This window comes from Euprymna scolopes, chromosome 29, assembly GCF_053919585.1.
Source record: "Euprymna scolopes isolate OS-2025 chromosome 29, ASM5391958v1, whole genome shotgun sequence".
Lineage (NCBI taxonomy): Eukaryota > Metazoa > Mollusca > Cephalopoda > Sepiida > Sepiolidae > Euprymna > Euprymna scolopes.
In genome coordinates this window covers 26,988,396-27,007,621 of record NC_136510.1, presented here as the reverse complement: position 1 = coordinate 27,007,621, position 19,226 = coordinate 26,988,396, and the positions used below count along the sequence as shown (strand labels likewise).

The following is a 19,226-nucleotide window of genomic DNA, read 5'->3' as shown; positions in this document are numbered from 1 at the left end:
TCTAGTGGTTCTAGGGAAGAAACTACTGTAGAAGGCTCTCTTACATCTAGGGATCTCTACTGTGAAGGGGTGGGATTTAGCTGCTTGTCGGGTTTGTCGGGGGTATTTACGTCGAGGGGGCACAAGTGCTTGCAATTCGTCAGAGAATTTACCGTTAAAGTACTTGTAGAACAGGAAGAGAGATGCAACATTTCGTCGTTGCGTGGCCTGTCTACTGAAAGCGGTTTTTATTTTATTTTATTCCGGCTTCATTTTTTCATGCTCATATGTTTTCCTCTTAAAGCTATCACAGCCATGATAAACCATGTAGCGCCACTTTTTACGATTATTGGAAGCATTCTCCCAGCTAGACACGTCAATGCAGATTATCCTTGATGTTGTCCTTAAAATGTTTCCTTGCCTCAAGAGCCATGTAATTTTATTGTTAACGTTTTTCAAAAACGCTGCAAAATTTGGGATATTATGTTCTTATTTTCATTGTAGCTTTCCAGAGGTTGATGCTATAGCATTGAAAGTGGTACCAAATGAAAGCTAATCAAATTTTCTTACATATGGTTGTAAACACATGAACACCTGTGTTAATTTTAATTAATTTAAATGCACAAACCTATATATTTTATGCTTGGAAAGGATGCCATCATATAATACATAACTTTATCTCAAAAATGTTACTCTTAATGCATGTATATAATTTATTATCACTAAGTATGTTTTATCTCTTCATTTCAGATTGTAAGTTAAAGCTGATTTGTTAAGATTTGTGAACTGCTGACAACATGGCATCTGGAAGACAACTACGCTGTGGGAAAGTGGTCAGCGATACAAGTGAACGGGATGGACCAACTGAAAAGAGAAGAAAGGTGGCAACTCCTGCCACAAGGTCATTCAGTGATGTGTATCTCATTGGGCAACCCAGCTCCAGCATCAGGGGATCTCAACTTCCTACTAATCGCCAGGTGTTCCAGTATTTCCTGCATTTGAGGAATGATAATCCCAACAGTGACAATAGTTCTTTAGCCCATGATACAGTGGATGTCGTTTTGCCATTCTGGAATATGGCAAGGATTAAAACACTAACTAGACCAAATGCAGTCAACCGTTTCATGATCCTCCATGAAAAGTACAGGAAAATTGTTAAAAACAAGGGAAGAAATAACAAACCAGAGGAAGAGAAACGAGCTAACTTTCTGAAGGACTTAGACAAATTATTTGATATTGGAGCAAAGGATGTTGCGGAGGAGATAAGAAGCAACAGGCTGCTCATAAAGGAGACCAAAGAAGAGGACGTCAATTTCTACTTGGACCAACAGACCACTCGCCTGGCACACATGTCAGGTGATGATAAGGTGTTTGAGAATAAGTCTAGAGAGAAAAGCTTCCGAGAAGAAAGAGAAGAGAGAATGTTATCATCAGTGACTGCTACAGCAGCAGAAGTTGGGAAAATTTCAAGTGATGAAGACCCAGAGAACAGTCAAGGCTCTGGTACTAGTGAGGGTTCAGAATACACTGAGACAACACCAAGCTGTTCATCAAAACCAAGTACGATAACCTTACACTTTCCACACTCAGTTATGACCAGTGAAGAGATTTGTAGGACTGCAGATCGGTTGTCACTCTCTGACAACCAGACTACAGCCATGGTGTCTGCAGTGTTGAAGGCAGGAGGTGCAGATCCTGATGACTTTGTTATATCAGCATCTACTACAAGACGAAATAGGATAAACACTCGTCATAACTTGTGGCAAAGTTACATGAATAACTTCAAGGAAAGTCCGCCAGATTACTGCACACTACACTGGGATGGAAAACTTCTACGGGATGTTCTTGGTGAAAGATACCCAGTGGAAAGTCTTGCAGTGCTCGTCTCTGGTACTCCACAATATGAAGAAGGGAAGCTGCTTGGTGTGCCCTTCATAGAAAGTTCCACAGGAATCCAACAGTGTAATGCTACATTGGAACTGATAGAAGCATGGGGTCTCACAGACAACATTGTAGGCTTGGTATTTGATACCACAGCAAGCAACAGTGGCATCAACAAGAGTGCAGCGAAGGTTATTGAAGAAAAACTAGGCAAAAAGGTATTCTACTTCGCTTGTCGCCATCACATATCAGAGGTAATAATTGGAAGTGTATGGGAGGCTGTGTTCAGCAAGGTCAAGAGTCCTGACAACCCAATCTTCAGCAATATGAAAGAGAAGTGGGACAAGTTGGTTAAGGACTGCCCAAGAGTTCTGGGCCTTGTTGAACAAGACTTGAAACAGAAGAACAAGCACAATTGCAGTCTTAAGCAATTTCCTTGAGGAAGCAAGTCGGAGGGCAGATTAGAGAGAGGTGGCAGAGCTGTGCATGATCCTGCTTGGTGAGGAACCTCCTCGAGGTATCCACTGGGTCAAGCCAGGTGCTATTCACCAAGCCCGCTGGATGGCCAGGAACATTTACTGTATGAAGATGCCCATGTTTCCAAGGAACTAAAATACAACACGGACACTATCTTCAAGCTGGAGAGGATGAACAATTCCTGGCCTTATTCTACACCAGCCACTGGGTGACCACCACATCATCAGCTGAAGCACCTATCCATGACCTCCAGCTTATGAAGAACATGCTGCAATACAAGCAGTATGACTATGAACTGGCAACCTCTGTTCTCAAGAAAATGAACAACCACCGCTGGTATCTGACCCAGGAACTAGTGCCATTCACCTTGTTCAGTTCACATGCCAGCATGACCAAGTCTACAAAAGAGAAGCGCGCAGTCAAGCTGTCAGAAACAGAGAAACCTGAGAGTTACAGGAAAGGCAAGCCAGTGTTTCCTGTCATCAATGCAGCTACAGTTCTCACAGACTTGGTAGGGCCAGAGTCTCACTTTCTGTTTGATGCTCTTCGAGTGAAATGTGACTGGCTCACTACTTTTGTTGACACCTGGGAAGACAATGACAGCTACAGGAATGCACAGAAGTTTGTGAGGTCAGTGAAAGTGACCGATGATGTGGCTGAGAGAGGTGTGAAACTAATGAGTGACTTTGCAACTCAGATCACAAGTGACCCAGAGCAAAGAAACTGCTTACTACAAGTTGTTGAGTACCACAGTAAAAAAATTGACAGTTTCAAAAAAGCCACATTGAACAAGTGATAATACATGTATTAGTCACATCCTGACAGTTTCTTATGCAATATATGTGTCAGTGCAGTGCTATCATACTACCAAACTGATTTTTTGTAGTGTCCCAGCTGTTTGTGCATTAAAATTAGTTAGAATTTACACAGGTGTTCATGTGTTTTATCGTGCTTAATACCATATGCAAGAAAATTTTATTAGCCTTCATTTGGTACCACTTTCAATGCTATAGCATCAACCTCTGGAGAGCTACAATGAAAATAAGGACATAATATCCCATATTTTGCAGCGTTTTGGAAAACGTCAACAATAAAATTACATGGCTCTTGAGGCAGGCATAGCCAAGGTCCAAAATCACAATAACTGATATATTTAGCTAATTTAGACCTTGGAGAATGGGAATAATATCAGTTTCCACATGTTTGAAGAAAAAGGTCAATTTTGAAGAGGTCTAATATACATATATATATACATATATGCGTATATATACACACATATATATACATATATGTGTATATATACATACACATATATATATACATATATGTGTATATATATACATACACGTATATATATACATATATGTGTATATATATACATACACGTATGTATATATATACATATATGTGTATATATATACATAAACGTATATATATACATATATGTGTATAGATACATAAACGTATACATATATATACACACACTGGTCTCAGCTAGAATGTAATTCAAAATGTTCAGCGCTCCAATAGCGTAAGCTATTGACAGCTAAGAAAGAGTTAAGATTAAGTCACTTCAAGCTATGTATAAATTTGGGCATGCGCAAAAGTAATAGAACTATGTTAACAAGTTTAAAAGAACATTTTGCATTCCAACTTGCCGACCTTTCTGTACGTGTTATTCATCCAAACAAAGATTTTATTCGTTATTAACCATTATTGCTGTTTATTATTTACTTTTACGTTCGCTTTTATGTCAATAGTAGTTGAAGAGTTGATCGGTTAAATATTTTTATACACCCCGTTTTATTTATGTAGATAAACAAATCCATAACACGAGGAGTTGGTAGCTTTTTCAAGAATTATTTTTTACTTTCATCTAACAACTTAATAAAAAGATGCAGTGAAAGTTGAATAATGTGTATATACTATTTTAAAAAAGTCTGGGCCGGGTTCTGCACAAGTAGCATATACATATATAGCACACACACATACACACACACGGTGTGCGGCAGACATACCTCCCACACTTTAAACTTTATGTTGCTAACGGACTTATGCAAGTGCCATTTTTTTTTATTTAGCTAATAACTTGCCATTTTTTTTTCAGCAATATCGTTTGGACTGGCGCACATTGTGCTTTTATTGTAAAAATGTCTTTGAACAATGGTGAATCTGTAACTGCAACACAGAAAGCTTTCTCTGTTTATTACAAATTATGGTGACGTGATGTTGTTCCACATAAAAAGCCAACACAGCTATGGGTTGCAAATTTCAGAGCTACGAGTTCGGGACTAAAAAGAAAACCACCTAAAAAGCTTCGAAGCGCTCGAATGCCAGCCATATTCGAACTGCGATACTTTCTGTTACTCAGTGTCCTAAAGTTCAGCTCGCAAACATGCTTTGGCCTTGGGATTGTCCAATCCAACAGTCAGAAGAATTCTACATACCAATATGCAGTTCTATCCATGCAAATTAATGGTTGCTCAGAAACCGCACGGGCGCGACTGGGAAGACCGCATGTTAAAATATGGGAGATTTTTCTGTCGCAAAACACACATATATATATATATATATATATATATGCTAATTTCAATGTGTTAACAGCAACGTTTTTTTTTTCAAATTACCCGCGCTATACTCATCTGCCATACAATGTTGCCATAATAAACTGGTTTTATTTTTCCAGAAGGCTTCTATATTGTATAGATACCGTATTCAGTTTCGCGCCGGCATAATACATATTCAGCAAATTAATGTAAAGATAGTCACATAGAATTTTTAGATTGGCAATATGGCGGGTTACGACTAACGTTAACATTTCCATATAAAAATATTATTGAGAAGTAAAACCAAGAATACCGAACCTCGGATTTTCTGTTAACGAAAAATAAATAAAATGATAAATAAAACAAACGTCTCATAGGATTATTTTAAAAGGTTTATGGTGAACGTGCCTGTCAGGGAACGAAAAATGTCATTTCCAAAATCACGTAAATTAAGTTTTTTTGTTTTTGTTATAATTTAATGATTTCTAGCAATTAATAAAAACTATCAATTCCTAAAAATTTGATTTTTCATAGTTTAAAAAATATCTACTTGAACAAGTTACGTGATTTTTGGAATATGGCATTTTGTTCCATGGCGAGTGCGTATCTCATAAAGCTCTGTAAATTTATTCATATTTCTCTAATAATTGGAGTTCGAGACGTGCATAAAAAATGTCCAATGACATTATTTTTACGTCGACGTTTCCATCTGACTACCGATCAAGTTTCCTTCTGCCAAACAATCTTTCCACAAAGATGTCCATTCTGTCGGCTCCATGCCGTAGATTTTACTAACATGGACCAATATATACTTCTTTCGCAATTCTCTTTTGGCTCGCTGACCCCAATGGAATTCACAAGAAAATGGCGGATCACTACCCGTTTGTTTCACATATTCAAGATAACCCTGCTTGACAAACTCGACAAACACAAGTTTTTTTACATCACCGAATGTCTCGTGGCAACAGTCGGGATCAACTCCTAGTTTATGTAAAACTTTCCACAGCTCCTTATCAGAGATTAAATCGCCACTCATATAAATAATGGCTAAAATGGTGAAAAGAAGACCCAGTTTTATAGTATCCTCTTCACTGCATATAATGTCATCCAGTTCACCATCGTGGTTTCTTTTCACCAAAATATATTGACTTTTCTTTTTATCTTCCAGTTCAAGCAAGTCGGCGCCAAAAACATCACGAAGCAATTCTCGGGCCTTTTCTAAAATGTCGAAGAAATGCGTTTTATGTTCCTTTAGGACGTGATTGTTGATGTCAACTTTTTTAATCGGAATCTTTTTTTGGTCGGCAATTAGGAAATATTTAACAAGTTCTAAGGCCTTCCGTTCTAAGTCGTTAGTTGTTGAAACGGAACTAGATTTTAATCCTAAAGCTTCCCATTCTAAGTCGGTTGTTACGGAAAAAGGAGTTAAATTTGATTCTGAAGCATTTCTGTCCGATTTCGTTGCTTTTGGAACGAAAGACGAATTTCGTTTTGAAACGAACGCGGACAAAGAAGGCGTTGACGGAATTATTGGAGGTTTGGTATCATTACGTTTTATAGACGAAATTCCATCTGGTTCAATAGTGGGAATACTTGCAGATATTCCAGGCGTAACTTTTCGTTTTGGCATAGCGAAAATTGAGTTTGAATGCTAGCCGTGTTCTCTAGTTTTTTATGCTTTTACGATTCTAAAGAGTTCTATCATAGGGGAAATATTTATTTGCATATATATATATATATATATATATATATATATATGTGTGTATATATATATGTATGTATATATATATATTTGTGTATATATATGTGTGTATGTATAAGTCTGTATATATACGTATATATAAGTATATATATATGTGTGTATATATAAGTATGTATATATACGTATGTATATATATATGTGTATGTATAAGTATGTATATATACGTATGTATATATATGTATATATACGTATGTATATATATGTATATATATGTATGTGTATATATATATATGTATGTGTATATATATATGTATGTGTATATATATATATGTATGTGTATATATATATATATGTATATATATATATATGTGTGTGTGTATCAGGTCATGTCATATGCTACTGGTACCATGTAACCCAGTACTACCTGCCTCATGGTCGGGTCACCGGCGACTAAACTGGTTCCCCCGCCAGACTTGTTTGGTGAGGAGGGTGGCTAGTCTCCCTGAAGGATTAAAAACAAGACCTTCCAAATGGCAGATGAACCCTTTTTGGGGTTCAACGGCCAACTAGCACCGTGTGTGTTTGTGTGTATGTATGCGTGTGTTGGGGTGGAGAGGGCTCCCGCAAGCCGTGGTGAAGGCAACCTTTCTAGGAGAAGCAAATCGCTGATTTAAAAAACCATAAAGCAGGAGACCAGTACCCGCATTAAGGTGGTTTGCAGTTTAACTTGTAGCTGACTATCTTGCTCTTGCTTGTTGCTGGATCTCAACATTTTGAACCGAAAGAGAGAGACTTAGCTGTCGTACAAAGCTAAGACTCTGTAACATAATCTGTGTATAGATGCTCCCTCAGGCATTTGTCTATAAAATGGTTCTGTGGCGATGGAAAGGTGTGACCTTTGGAGGCTTGAAATGCCAGAAACATATAATAATTGATCTCAATAACCGTCTTCGGTGTCATGCCTGGTTGAGCGTGTGAATTCACTTATAGGACTAAAAAAAAAAAAAAAGGAAGTCATTTTTGGGATCATGGACTATAAGTATCTGAGGGAGTGGCTCTCCTCTGACAAGACGTTGCAATTATCAATCATCCTATATATATATATATATATATATCAGTCAAACACTACTGTGTTTGAATATATGATTAAGTGGCAGTTTTAGTCATTTTGAACTGTTTTACAGCTTCACCGCTCACCCATCTTTCGACCAAATTTCAAACAATTATTATAGTTTATAGATCACCTTCTCAGCTATATTGTGAAAAAAAAATTTCAATTTAGGTTCAGTTAAACAAAAGTTATGATGAATTTACTGGTGTTCAAAGTCGTAAAAAAATGTAAGGAGGTGAGCGAAGTTTTTTTATGACTGGTTTCCATAGCCACCGCGTCGCTTCAGCGACTACTGTTGCTACCAATTCACCGCTCTCGCGAAAAGAGAAGTAACAAGTGAAACAGAGAATTAAAGAATAAAGGGGAGATAATTAGGGGATTTCATTTAAAGCAGACGAGTGCCATACATTCTTACTACATATGTGTATGTTATGTTTGAAGGGTCAAAAAATAAGAATAAATTAAACAATGAACAAGTGAATTTACTGGAAGCCTGGAAAAATCATGGATTACAATAGAAAAATACGAGCATGAAAAGTAATATTATTAAGCTTAAACATGGAAAAGTAAAGGACTAGTAGTAAAACTGGAAAAAAACACAGACACGTACACTTTTATAGATATATAGATATACACGCATACATATATAATTATTTTTTACTATAATAATTAAATACCTACAGACACTAGTGTTTCATCCTTTCGGGAATGTTCAGTGCAGGGGTGTCACGATTAACACCAGTTGACAGATTTGAATTCGGCAACACAAGCCATCTCTGTCGGCCACCGTTAACCGCGTGAAATAACGTTGAATTTAAACATTTAAAAAATTTTTTCATGTTCTTTACGGTAGTCAAGGAGTGATCTAATCCTTATACGATCTATGCATAAGAGCGAAATTGACCGACTAAATTCAACTGAACGAGTTTCCTTATTATTTTACTATAATAATTAAATACCTACAGACAGTAGTGTTTCATCCTTTCAGGAATGTTCAGTGCAGGGTGTCGAACTCAGCAACACGAGCCATCTCTGGATAGATTAGCAAAAACCGTATCCAATCGGCTACCATTAACCGCGTGAAATAACGTTGAATTTAAGCATTTTTTTAATCTTTTAAATGTTCTTTACGTCAGTCAGACAGTGATCTAATCATTATACGATGATCTATGCATATATATATATATATATATATATATATATATATATATATATATATCTGCTCTTTGTGTAAACAAATCGAGCTTTGGCAGTTGGTGAATTAACGATGTCAAAACATCGTTAATTCACTACCCGCAACCAGCAGCCGAATAGCGTAATGGTAAGGAGACTTGACTGTCATTTGTGCCGTCGGGTTTCGATCCTGACTTGAAACGAAGAAGTGATTTGCGGCAATTTTAAATGTTTCCCATTTCTTATCGAACTTATTAATAAGAAAAACTAAAATAAAATTGTGAGGTATTTCCGGGCTTAAACGGAAGACCATTCGATCTGTAGTCGAATGCTTTACGACTGGAGTATTTCTTCAGATGACGGCACTGTTTTTTTTTGGGGTGTTTTTTAAAGAAGAAATCATTTTCTGAGAATTGTATCCCACTTTTATTTGCTAAGAATTATCTCCCTTAGCCGTTGCAACGTAAAATATTATTCTGTAAAAACCTTTTTTATCTATAAAATAGAAAGACTATTTTTAGAATCGGATTTTTTCGATTTTGATACATATTGGATGAATTTCTTTACAAAACCTATCTATGAACCCTGCAAGACAATTAAATTAGCTTGGCGTGAAATTTGCAAAGATAGGTTCAGCCGTTTTGTAACTCATGAGTAAGAAATTCACACACACGCACAAAATGACATCTATAATATATAGGGGAAAAATCTTTTTAAATGTATGTATGTTTGTATAGCTCAGAAAAACCTTTAACTGGGGCAACGGATTTTCACGAGATCGGTATCATTTTGAACCTCGACCCTTCGGACAACAAATATCAAAAAATTGGCTAAAAACATTAATTACTTAACCCTCAATTGGGTCTTTTTCTATAGGGTAAGAGGGTAGCAAAAAATCGTTCCTCCATGACAATTTAGCCATATACGCATGCGCAATAAACGTTCTTCCTTTAATTTGTTTAAATATAAAAAACGACGTAATTTCACTCACGCGGTCATAGACCAGTCGGTATAGTAGCAGCATCGTTATCTTAAGATTGCACGTTCGAACCCACGTATCAGGTATATATTTTTTTTTGGTTTTTAAGGTTTTAATATAGAAACAGGGTTATTTATGCCATTTTTCGTTCGTGTTTTTTTTTTCATGTTCACTGTTTTCTTTTGTTTTTTCTTTGTTTTCCGATTTTTTTTTTTTTTTTTTGAAGAAGTTTGGTGCTAATGCAGAGAGTGATCCGCGCTATTTTTTTTTTAATCGTATTTCCACGTTTAATTAAAGTTTTATATGTTTTTTTATTCAATTGTAAGGTTAAAGTACAGAATAAGTACAACACCCTCCCCATGTTAAGAATGGCTTTTTAAATAATAACGTTATTATTTCAACACGGATCATTCATGAATACCAGCAGTTTTAATATCGTTCGCTTATTCTTTATTTTTCATTTTGTTGTGATTTACCTTCCCCCATACCCCCTCCCCTCACACACATATCTCCAAACATCCGGTCAACGCCGGGTACCCCGCTAGTTTATATTATAGAAGTAGAGATAGAGATATATGTTTGATTATTTATAATATTAGAGACTTCCCTCATCTTTTACCTGATTATCTACTTAATATTCTAAAACTCATCCGGATCACACCTGCTTGTATTCTCGAGTCCCTTCTTTCCGCTTTTACACGCATCAGCAGCATCATTTTTGTCATGTGACTGAAGGGCCCAATCGAATCAAAAATGGGGCTTAGTCATCTTAGTATTTGAAAACCAAAGAAGGAACAGATTGTCATTTCTTACTAGGCCAATGTAATTCACGTTTTTCTCAACGACCTATCAACAAGTTATATCGATAAAGAAACAAACAATGCTACATATGTAAATAGCATTAAACAAAATATCATGGCTTTAAGATACGTCCAATCGTGTAAGTGTTATTTGAAAACTGTCGAAAATAGTATTTTCAACCTGCGTGTGACAGAACAAAAGAATAAAACTAATTCTAAGTTAAACGTGGCGGACTAAAAATACTATTTCAAACCAAAGCGCGACAGACCAATAAATCTGTCATTTTAAACTTTAAGCATGGTAGAACAACAATAATTCTATTCAAACTCTACCGTTGTCCGACACGTTGTAGCCTCAGTCACAAAGTAGACAAGAAATAGGAAATAACTTCAACTCGCTTTCTCGTTGAAATAACGATATTATTTCCTCATTCTCCCGCCACACATGGCTTCTCGTAACGACGGTGGCGCCTCTCACGTGATCGTCTTCTCGAACGTGCTTCGTCTTTTATATTCTTCTTTTTCTTTACCGTGACGTTATTTCGCTCACCGATCGGTATTTGCATATAACCGTCCGCGCTATGTTACAAAACTTAAGACTGAAAAACCAATGACAATGCTTTTTTTCAAACTTAAGCGTGACGTATCAATAAAGCTTGTTTAAAACCTGAGCGTACCAAACCAGCTCACATGTTATTCGAAACTTAACTGAACTTAACAAAATGACGCTCATGATATTTCAAATATTTATAGTTTAACAATAATGCTAAGAAAACAAAAACGTGACAGAACAAAAAAAAAAAATGCTATTTTAAACTTAAGCACAATAAATCAATGACAAAGATTTTATAAACTTAAGCATGGTATGCTATTTAGAACATATGCGTAACAGACTAACAAAATTAAGTGTGACAAACAAACACAGAAGCTATGCAAACTTAAGTCAGACAGACAAACAGAAATCTTATTCAAAACTTGATCGTGACAGATCAACAAACATGCTATTTCAAACTTGGTCGTGACAGATCAACAAATATGGTATTTCAAAATTGATCGTGACAGATCAACAAACATGCTATTTCAAACTTGATCGTGACAGATCAACAAATATGGTATTTCAAAATTGATCGTGACAGATCAACAAACATGCCATTTCAAAACTTGATCGTGACAGATCAACAAACATGGTATTTCAAAATTGATCGTTACAGATCAACAAACATGCAATTTCAAAATTGATCGTGACAGATCAACAAACATGCTATTTCAAAACTTGATCGTGACAGGTCAACAAATATAGCATTTCAAAATTAATCGTGACAGATCAACAAACATGCTATTTCAAAATTGATCGTTACAGATCAACAAACATGCTATTTCAAAACTTGATCGTGACAGGTCAACAAATATAGCATTTCAAAATTGATCGTTACAGATCAACAAACATGCTATTTCAAAACTTGATCGTGACAGGTCAACAAATATAGCATTTCAAAATTAATCGTGATAGATCAACAAACATGCTATTTCAAAATTGATCGTTACAGATCAACAAACATGCTATGTCAAAACTTAATCGTGACAGATCAACAAATATGGTATTTCAAAACTTAATCGTGACAGATCAACAAACATGCTATTTCAAAATTGATCGTGACAGATCAACAAACATGCTATTTCAAAACTTGATCGTGACAGGTCAACAAATATAGCATTTCAAAATTAATCGTGACAGATCAACAAACATGCTATTTCAAAATTGATCGTTACAGATCAACAAACATGTTATTTCAAAACTTAATCGTGACAGACAGAGTTAATTCACAAGATGACTAAGCATACCTGAGATAAAATTCAGTTTTCGGCTTTATCAATATAATGCTCTTTCATACTTAAGCCTGACCGACCAACGAAAATGCTATTCCAGATGTAACCGTGACAGACCAAGCTACGTATTGTTTCAAACTTAAGCGTGACAAACGGACCAGTTCTTTCATTGGGATGCTCAGGTATATCTTACACAATTTCGTCAATTTATGTTCGCGGATAAAGTATTCGCTAAAATCCACTTATAATTGACACTTTTCTAGAGATTGAAAGTTCAATCTTCAGTTCAAAATTCCATGCAGATTCCTGAGTTTCACAGAAAGATTCCGAGTTCGACAAGATATACCCGAGGAAAGTTGAAGGTCACATCGGCTGAAACGTTGTGCGAATAACACTTTAGATGAGAACAGTAGCCCAAAGAACCTTACACATTTATGAATTCTCATAAAAAAATCCAGACACACACACAAAAAAAAAATCCTCTTTCAAACTTAAGCATGCTAGACAAACGAAAATTCTATTCCAACTTTAACTATGACACATCTAAAATAATCTTTAATTTAATTTGCATGTTTTGCGATAAAATGATATTTTATACAAAAACTTGATGTACCGATGTAGCGTCCGACGACCGAAGTACTTCAGAGATATAAGGACGCATCTTAAAGAGAAGGAAAAAAATAAAAGAACAAAAAATAAACTTTGTGAAAACTGACAGAATGGATAAAATTCAAGGTAGGTAACTCTGCCGGTCACATTTAAATTATGCCAGTCGTTGTTGGCCGACCTGATCGTTTTGGCCTGGCGCGTGCCAAGTCTCGCGAACGTCAGCGTCAATCACGTGAACGCCGGCGAGAGTGGTAGTCGGGGTGGGGACGTAGTTGGAGGCAGCGTGATATCTCGGAAGACTCGCGCCCAATGAATAATTCACGAAGAAACAATGAGACGCCACTTTTCGCTGCCGTCGATCGGTTCCGTCCTAAGACGAATCGACATCTGATACCCCTGGAACTCCTGGCCTAGACAAGGCGGAAGGGAGACTCATTTCAATATTGTCGATCTTTTAATTGATCTTAATTGTTAACGAGTTTTCGACCCTCGGAATTAAGGTAAATCTATAGATAGATATTCTAGACGTGCTCGTGACCCGTTTGGTCACAACCACTACCTCTACTTATTCTACTTTGATTTCATTCAACAATTCGCAAACTGCGATATACCTATTAAACCATTATTCTTGAATAAGTAAAAATAATATGTGTTCTATCAAGCGTAGAATAGATGTCTTAGCATTTGTCTCCCTTTGCAGACCTTTTTTACGTAGAGGTTTCTTCAGGCCCGTTCACCGGTTGAGGCTTCCGGTGCCCGTTCCGAATCCCTTTTTATCCGCCTTTCCCACGGCTCCTGACAGTTTTCAACCCTTTTTAATATCTCGACATGTTTTTAGCATCACTAGTAAGAATTATTAGCTTTGTTCTCTATTAAGATAGAATTGAATAACGTTTGACGTTTCTGAATTTGGGAGATGAGGATTGGTTATTTGTATTTTTATTCAACGGACTACTGTTCTCATCTTGAGTATGATTTTCACAACGTTTCGGTCGATGTAACCTCCGACCTTCTTCGAGTGTATCTTATCGAACTTGGGAATTTGGATGGAATTTCGAGCGGAACACTTTATTTACGTCAAGGTGGTAGCATGCTCTTGTTCCGTCAGCCATGACTGGTTAGAGGTCCTAAGTAATTCGCAAATGTATTTTTTTTCGGTCGCCCACACTGAGGATTGAACCTTCAACCTTCAGGAGAATATCACTTTTACAATTGATTTTCCCAGTACTCTAACTACTGCGCCATAATAATAATAAATATGAAATCTGCACAAGTTAAAAAATATTTAAGCATATTTTACGACCCAGTGAAGTCGGCCGCTCCCCGCTACTCATTGAATAAATATTCTTAAGAAAGGAAAACTCTTATTTCTATACTTTTATGTGCCTAAAAAACGCCCTTAACTCTCCAGATAACCTAATGTTTAAACGAACTCACAATGTATAAAACCTCTATCCAACCTGTAGGGGACTAGGATATATAAATCCCAATCCCGTTATAAAAGAATGAAATGAATGGAATTGAAGGAAACAAAGACTCAATTGATGGATAAGGAAAACGTGTCGTTTATTTACTGTTGAAAGAATGAATGTTTTAGATATAACATGTGTTCATGTCGGCGCGGGTGTAACCATCGTTCGTTGCGGGACTGGTGTTGTAGAAAGAAAGTTGTGTTCATCGCAAGTTCGGGCCACTATCGTTCGTTCGCGCGTGGGAAAAGAAGTGAGTAATGTAATAGAACGAGAAATGGCAGTCCATCGTGTAGACAAAGAGAAGGATAGAGGGTTGACGTCAGTTAGCAGTCAGCTACGCGAAGGTGTTCTCAGGGACCAGTAGTAGATAGAGAGAGAAATAGTGAGAATATGTACGTATGGTCTGTTAGCTTTTTGTCCCACATAGTAGTAAGTGGACGTGACGCACGCGGGCGGTCCGTAGACCGACCAGCTCGAAAGCTGGGCCGAAAAGGGGGAGCCGCTTATTGCTCTTTCTTTTATCCTCGTTTCCGGAGTGTCTTTTGCGCATGTGTGGATTTCCTTTGAAAGAGGAAGTGACGTCGTCCATGTGTGCGCGTGTGAGTACATGTGTGTACGTTAGCGTGTGTGTATATACACGTGAATGTGAGTGTATGTACGCGAACGTGAATATATGTACGCGTGTGGACGTGGGCGCGTATGTATATGACAAGTAATATAGCTTGAAATGTGAACGCATGTTTTTTGTGTGAGACTTGGAAAGGCTCGCGCAAACCCTTCGTAATTCGACTGTAACTTGCTTGTTCATAAGGATTTCTGCTAATTGTTGAAGATTTGTCGCATATTTCTACCAAATACCCACATCCTATAAAAAAAAATTATAATAAGAAAGTGTCTCATTGTCTTATAAAAATTTTTTATTTCCAATCCAATGACGATAAACCAAAAACAAACTTTATATCATTAATATACTTTTTCGTTTTTACAGCTTTAACGTTTAAACGCGGTTAAAAGATTTTTATTTGGCATTTTTCTTATCGGCAGTTAATTACATTAAAACAAAACATTTTTTCTTATTTCGAGGGTTACGTAATGTGAGTTTTCTTTGGTTTTTTGGGTTTTTTTTTTACCTCGTAACATCTAATTTCTGTTTCTTTTAATAACACATTAAGTTATAACTAATCATTTATTCACTTAATACAAATTCTACTTTGTTATTTGTACAACTGAATTATTTTCAGTTTGATTTCGTTGCAACAGACAGTAACGAGAAATCTTTCTAGAATGAGGCAGCATTAAAGAAGTTCGCTTAAGTGCCCAATATCCGAAGAATAGCTTCTTATCTTATCCTTCTTCTGATAAGGAGGTTTCCACGTACTTCTTCTTTTTCTGGGCGATTACATATACGTGTTTTTATCCGTTCTTTTATTTTTGAAATTGTTGTGGGGGGGGGGGGCAACGATGGAGTTAGCAGCTGTGTCCAAACCGAACTTCATGTCCAGCCGAGCAACATCGGGTCTCCATGCTAGTTTCTTTTCTTTTTTTTTAATAAGCCTTTAGAAAGACATTGAGTTTTATTAGTCTTTTTCTCTTCTTTTTTTTCAACGGTGTATTTTTACTTATTCAAATGTTCGGTATTAACAATTCTTTTTAAAACAATGATGCGATTTTTTATTCACGTGATATGTTTGTGAACTATGATATTTTAATCTGGCATTCGCTTTAACACAAAACAAATTGCTAGGTACGTGCAAAAATGGGCGGGTAAAGATAGAGGGACCTAGTTTTGAAAGCCGATTTATCATAATTTTCTTGTAAGTTTCCGACTACTTTTTGATTGTATTTGAAAGATTAGAGAATAACATCAATTTCCTAAAGGAAACAAATATTTGTACGCGTGAAAAAAAAAAAGTTATGAAAAATGTTTTCACGGCGAGCTAACTAATTCAGCTAAATTTTGAAGTTAAATAAAGTCATTGTAGAAATTTACAAGATAAATATTATTTTTCTGGATCTATTTCAAAGATAATTAGTAAAGTCCTAAGATATTGAATTAAATTTAAAAAAAGCACCTTGTTTGTACCAAAAAATATCTTAATTAGTCCTCAAAAAGCAACAAATTCTGCCGTTCGCCAAAACGCAACCAATAAAAGTTTGTAAACACGATTATACTGAAACCCAAAATTACAGCCAATCAAAACGCTGTTTCAAAATGAAGTCATGACAGTAAAAGGAGGTAGGGGTGTCAGATTTTTTTCCGGGCGTGCATCTGTACATTCCTATTCTGAACGTTTGTATCATTTTTTATCATTTTTAATTTAATTATTTTATGTTCCTGTTTTTAAATTTTTAAAAAAATTATTGTTCGAGATTATATAAAAATTATGTTACGCCGAAAGTTTCACATTCTTGCGAACAAGGAAATTATTAAAATCTTGCATATAAAAATTATGCGAAATCTGTAATTAAAAAAAAAGTAGAAATATTTTTGCTATTATAATTTTTTTGTGAAAATATTAAATAGATGATGCTTAATTCAATGGTAATATCGGTAGTTCGAGAAATTCGAGTTATATCGAGTTCATTAATATGGACTGTAATGACTTTTTTCGTAATGTTCCTGTAAAAATTAAATAAATTTTAAAAAATTGTTATAATTTACGATGCTTTATTTTCATAAAAAAGCAAAAATAAATTCTTTCATTTAAAATTTTTTTTTTTTTTTTACTACAGAAAACCATAACTTTAATAAAGATATTTTTTGTTTAAACAAAATAATACATTTCTAATGCGTTTATAATATTCTGTGATCATTATTTTATAAATACTGAAAATTCCATTAAAATTCATTAATTTCCTGATTTTTGGTAAATTTTCAAGTTAGGGGAGGAGTCAAAATGTTTATACATTTTGAGCATCGGCATTCATTTTGCGCGTACCTACAAATTGCAAACAACTCCAAAAAGAGATGAAAACAAAACAGTGGCATTTTTACGAATAGCGTTCAAAAAAGTAATCCCACTGATCCGCTTCTCATAGCAGTAGAGCAACGAAACTTGGCACAGTTATTAGCCTTTCGGTACTAGTGCACTTATTGATCCGTGCTAAAATAATGACGTTATTATTCAAAAAGCCATTCTTAACATGAGGAAGGGAAGGAGTTTTGTACCTATTCTTACAGTTGAATAAAAAAACATAAAACTTTAATTAGACTTGGAATACGATTTAAAAAAATAGCGCGGATCATTAACTGCACTAGCACCAGCCTTTCTTTACATAGAAACCACACAGAGTTACGCATTTCTCTCGTTGCTTAAAACAGCTGCGGAGACCGGTTTTGTGGAACACCTAAGGTTGGTCCCCCAACAACGACTTCGCTTCAGAAATCAAGGCTGCATGGTTGGGAAGAGGTAAAAGTCAGAAGGTGCAAGATCAGCAGAGTAGGGAGTATGAGAAGGAATTTCATAGTCATATACCCGCGCTTGTGTTCTGGCGATATGCGCATCAGGGACCGGAGCGTTGTCTTGCAGAAGTACAACACTTCTGCTGATCTTCTCCCGTTTCGTGATATATATAGCTTCTCTTAATCTTCTCCAAACTGAAGCATGATAGGTTTCTGCAATTGTGGGGACTTTTGCCAGGAAATCATTCATCACTAAACCAGTATGGTCCCAGAAGCGCCTTAGCATTTTTTTTCACACAGTGATCACCACTTATCAAGGCCCGGAAGCCACTCAGGGATAAGGGTTATTGCAAGTACATTACGTTAGTGTGGAGATTTGATGAAGTGTTTACTTAAGGGGGCGGTTCATTAGGAATTTGTTAACGTTGGACTTGAAAACATGCAAGTTGTAGTCCGGTGGGAAGCAGGCAGACGGAACAGAGTTCCACAGGCGTGCATGAACTTGCTAACGAAGGGCCGCATTCTTGTCTCCTTTGGGGGTGTTGAGTCCAAGTACTTGTATTTCATTGTCTTTTAATCTTTTGAAAACCTTAGACTCATCTTCTTGGCACATTTCGACATTCTTGAGCACTTGACGCGTTCTAGCTTCTGGAAAAAGGTCATAGACCTGAGAATCGCAAAAAAAAAAAAATATAGCAAAGTTACCGTCTAATATTGTATTTAAGTATATTTATTGCTAGTAATCGTTACACCACGATATCCAACCGGACTATGCACTCTAAAGCCAAATAAGAGCCTGCAAGAGTCAAGAGAGTCCCTCCCTTGCTAACTAAATCTATGTTAAACTTGCTCTGACTGGTAGTGCGCTTACGCGCAAATAAGAAATATAAAACCTGACGCATCTTTAATTTAGAAGAATGAAAAAGCCGAAGGGAAAACTTTTCCTTCAATCCACGCAGCATGACAGCCCAGTTAATGGCTACGCCGTGATGTTTGCTGTAAACGGCAAAAATCACAATGTGAATATTTTTTTATTATTGTTACTATTTGAAATTCACAGCTCTTTGCATCTTGTTATCTAACTCAAAGTTATACACAAGTCGTACACTCCTCTCCTTTGTCTGCTGTTGGCCTTTGGCTCTATGTTTCTCTGCTTTCTATTTCGAACATCATTAGATAAAAATGGCTCCTTTTTCAGTTCCGCTTCGTCACTTCCGGTCGTCCTAATACAGTCGCCGCCATTGTTTTTTTTTGTTGTTGTTTTCTT

The 19,226-nt window shown here is 36.2% G+C and overlaps 1 protein-coding gene across 1 annotated transcript; it reads right to left on the bottom strand.

The window, feature by feature from the left end:
- Positions 1-4,575: 4,575 nt before the first annotated feature.
- On the bottom strand, positions 4,576-6,571 carry LOC145252391 (non-structural maintenance of chromosomes element 3 homolog). The gene has a single exon (XM_080111787.1). The coding sequence runs from the start codon at positions 6,511-6,513 to the stop codon at positions 5,575-5,577; it is 939 nt and encodes a 312-aa protein (XP_079967913.1). The 5' UTR covers positions 6,514-6,571; the 3' UTR covers positions 4,576-5,574.
- Positions 6,572-19,226: the final 12,655 nt, after the last annotated feature.

Excerpts from the sequence above, each read along its gene's own strand:
- LOC145252391 (XM_080111787.1), bottom strand. The coding sequence starts at position 6,513 with ATGCCAAAACGAAAAGTTACGCCTGGAATATCTGCAAGTATTCCCACT.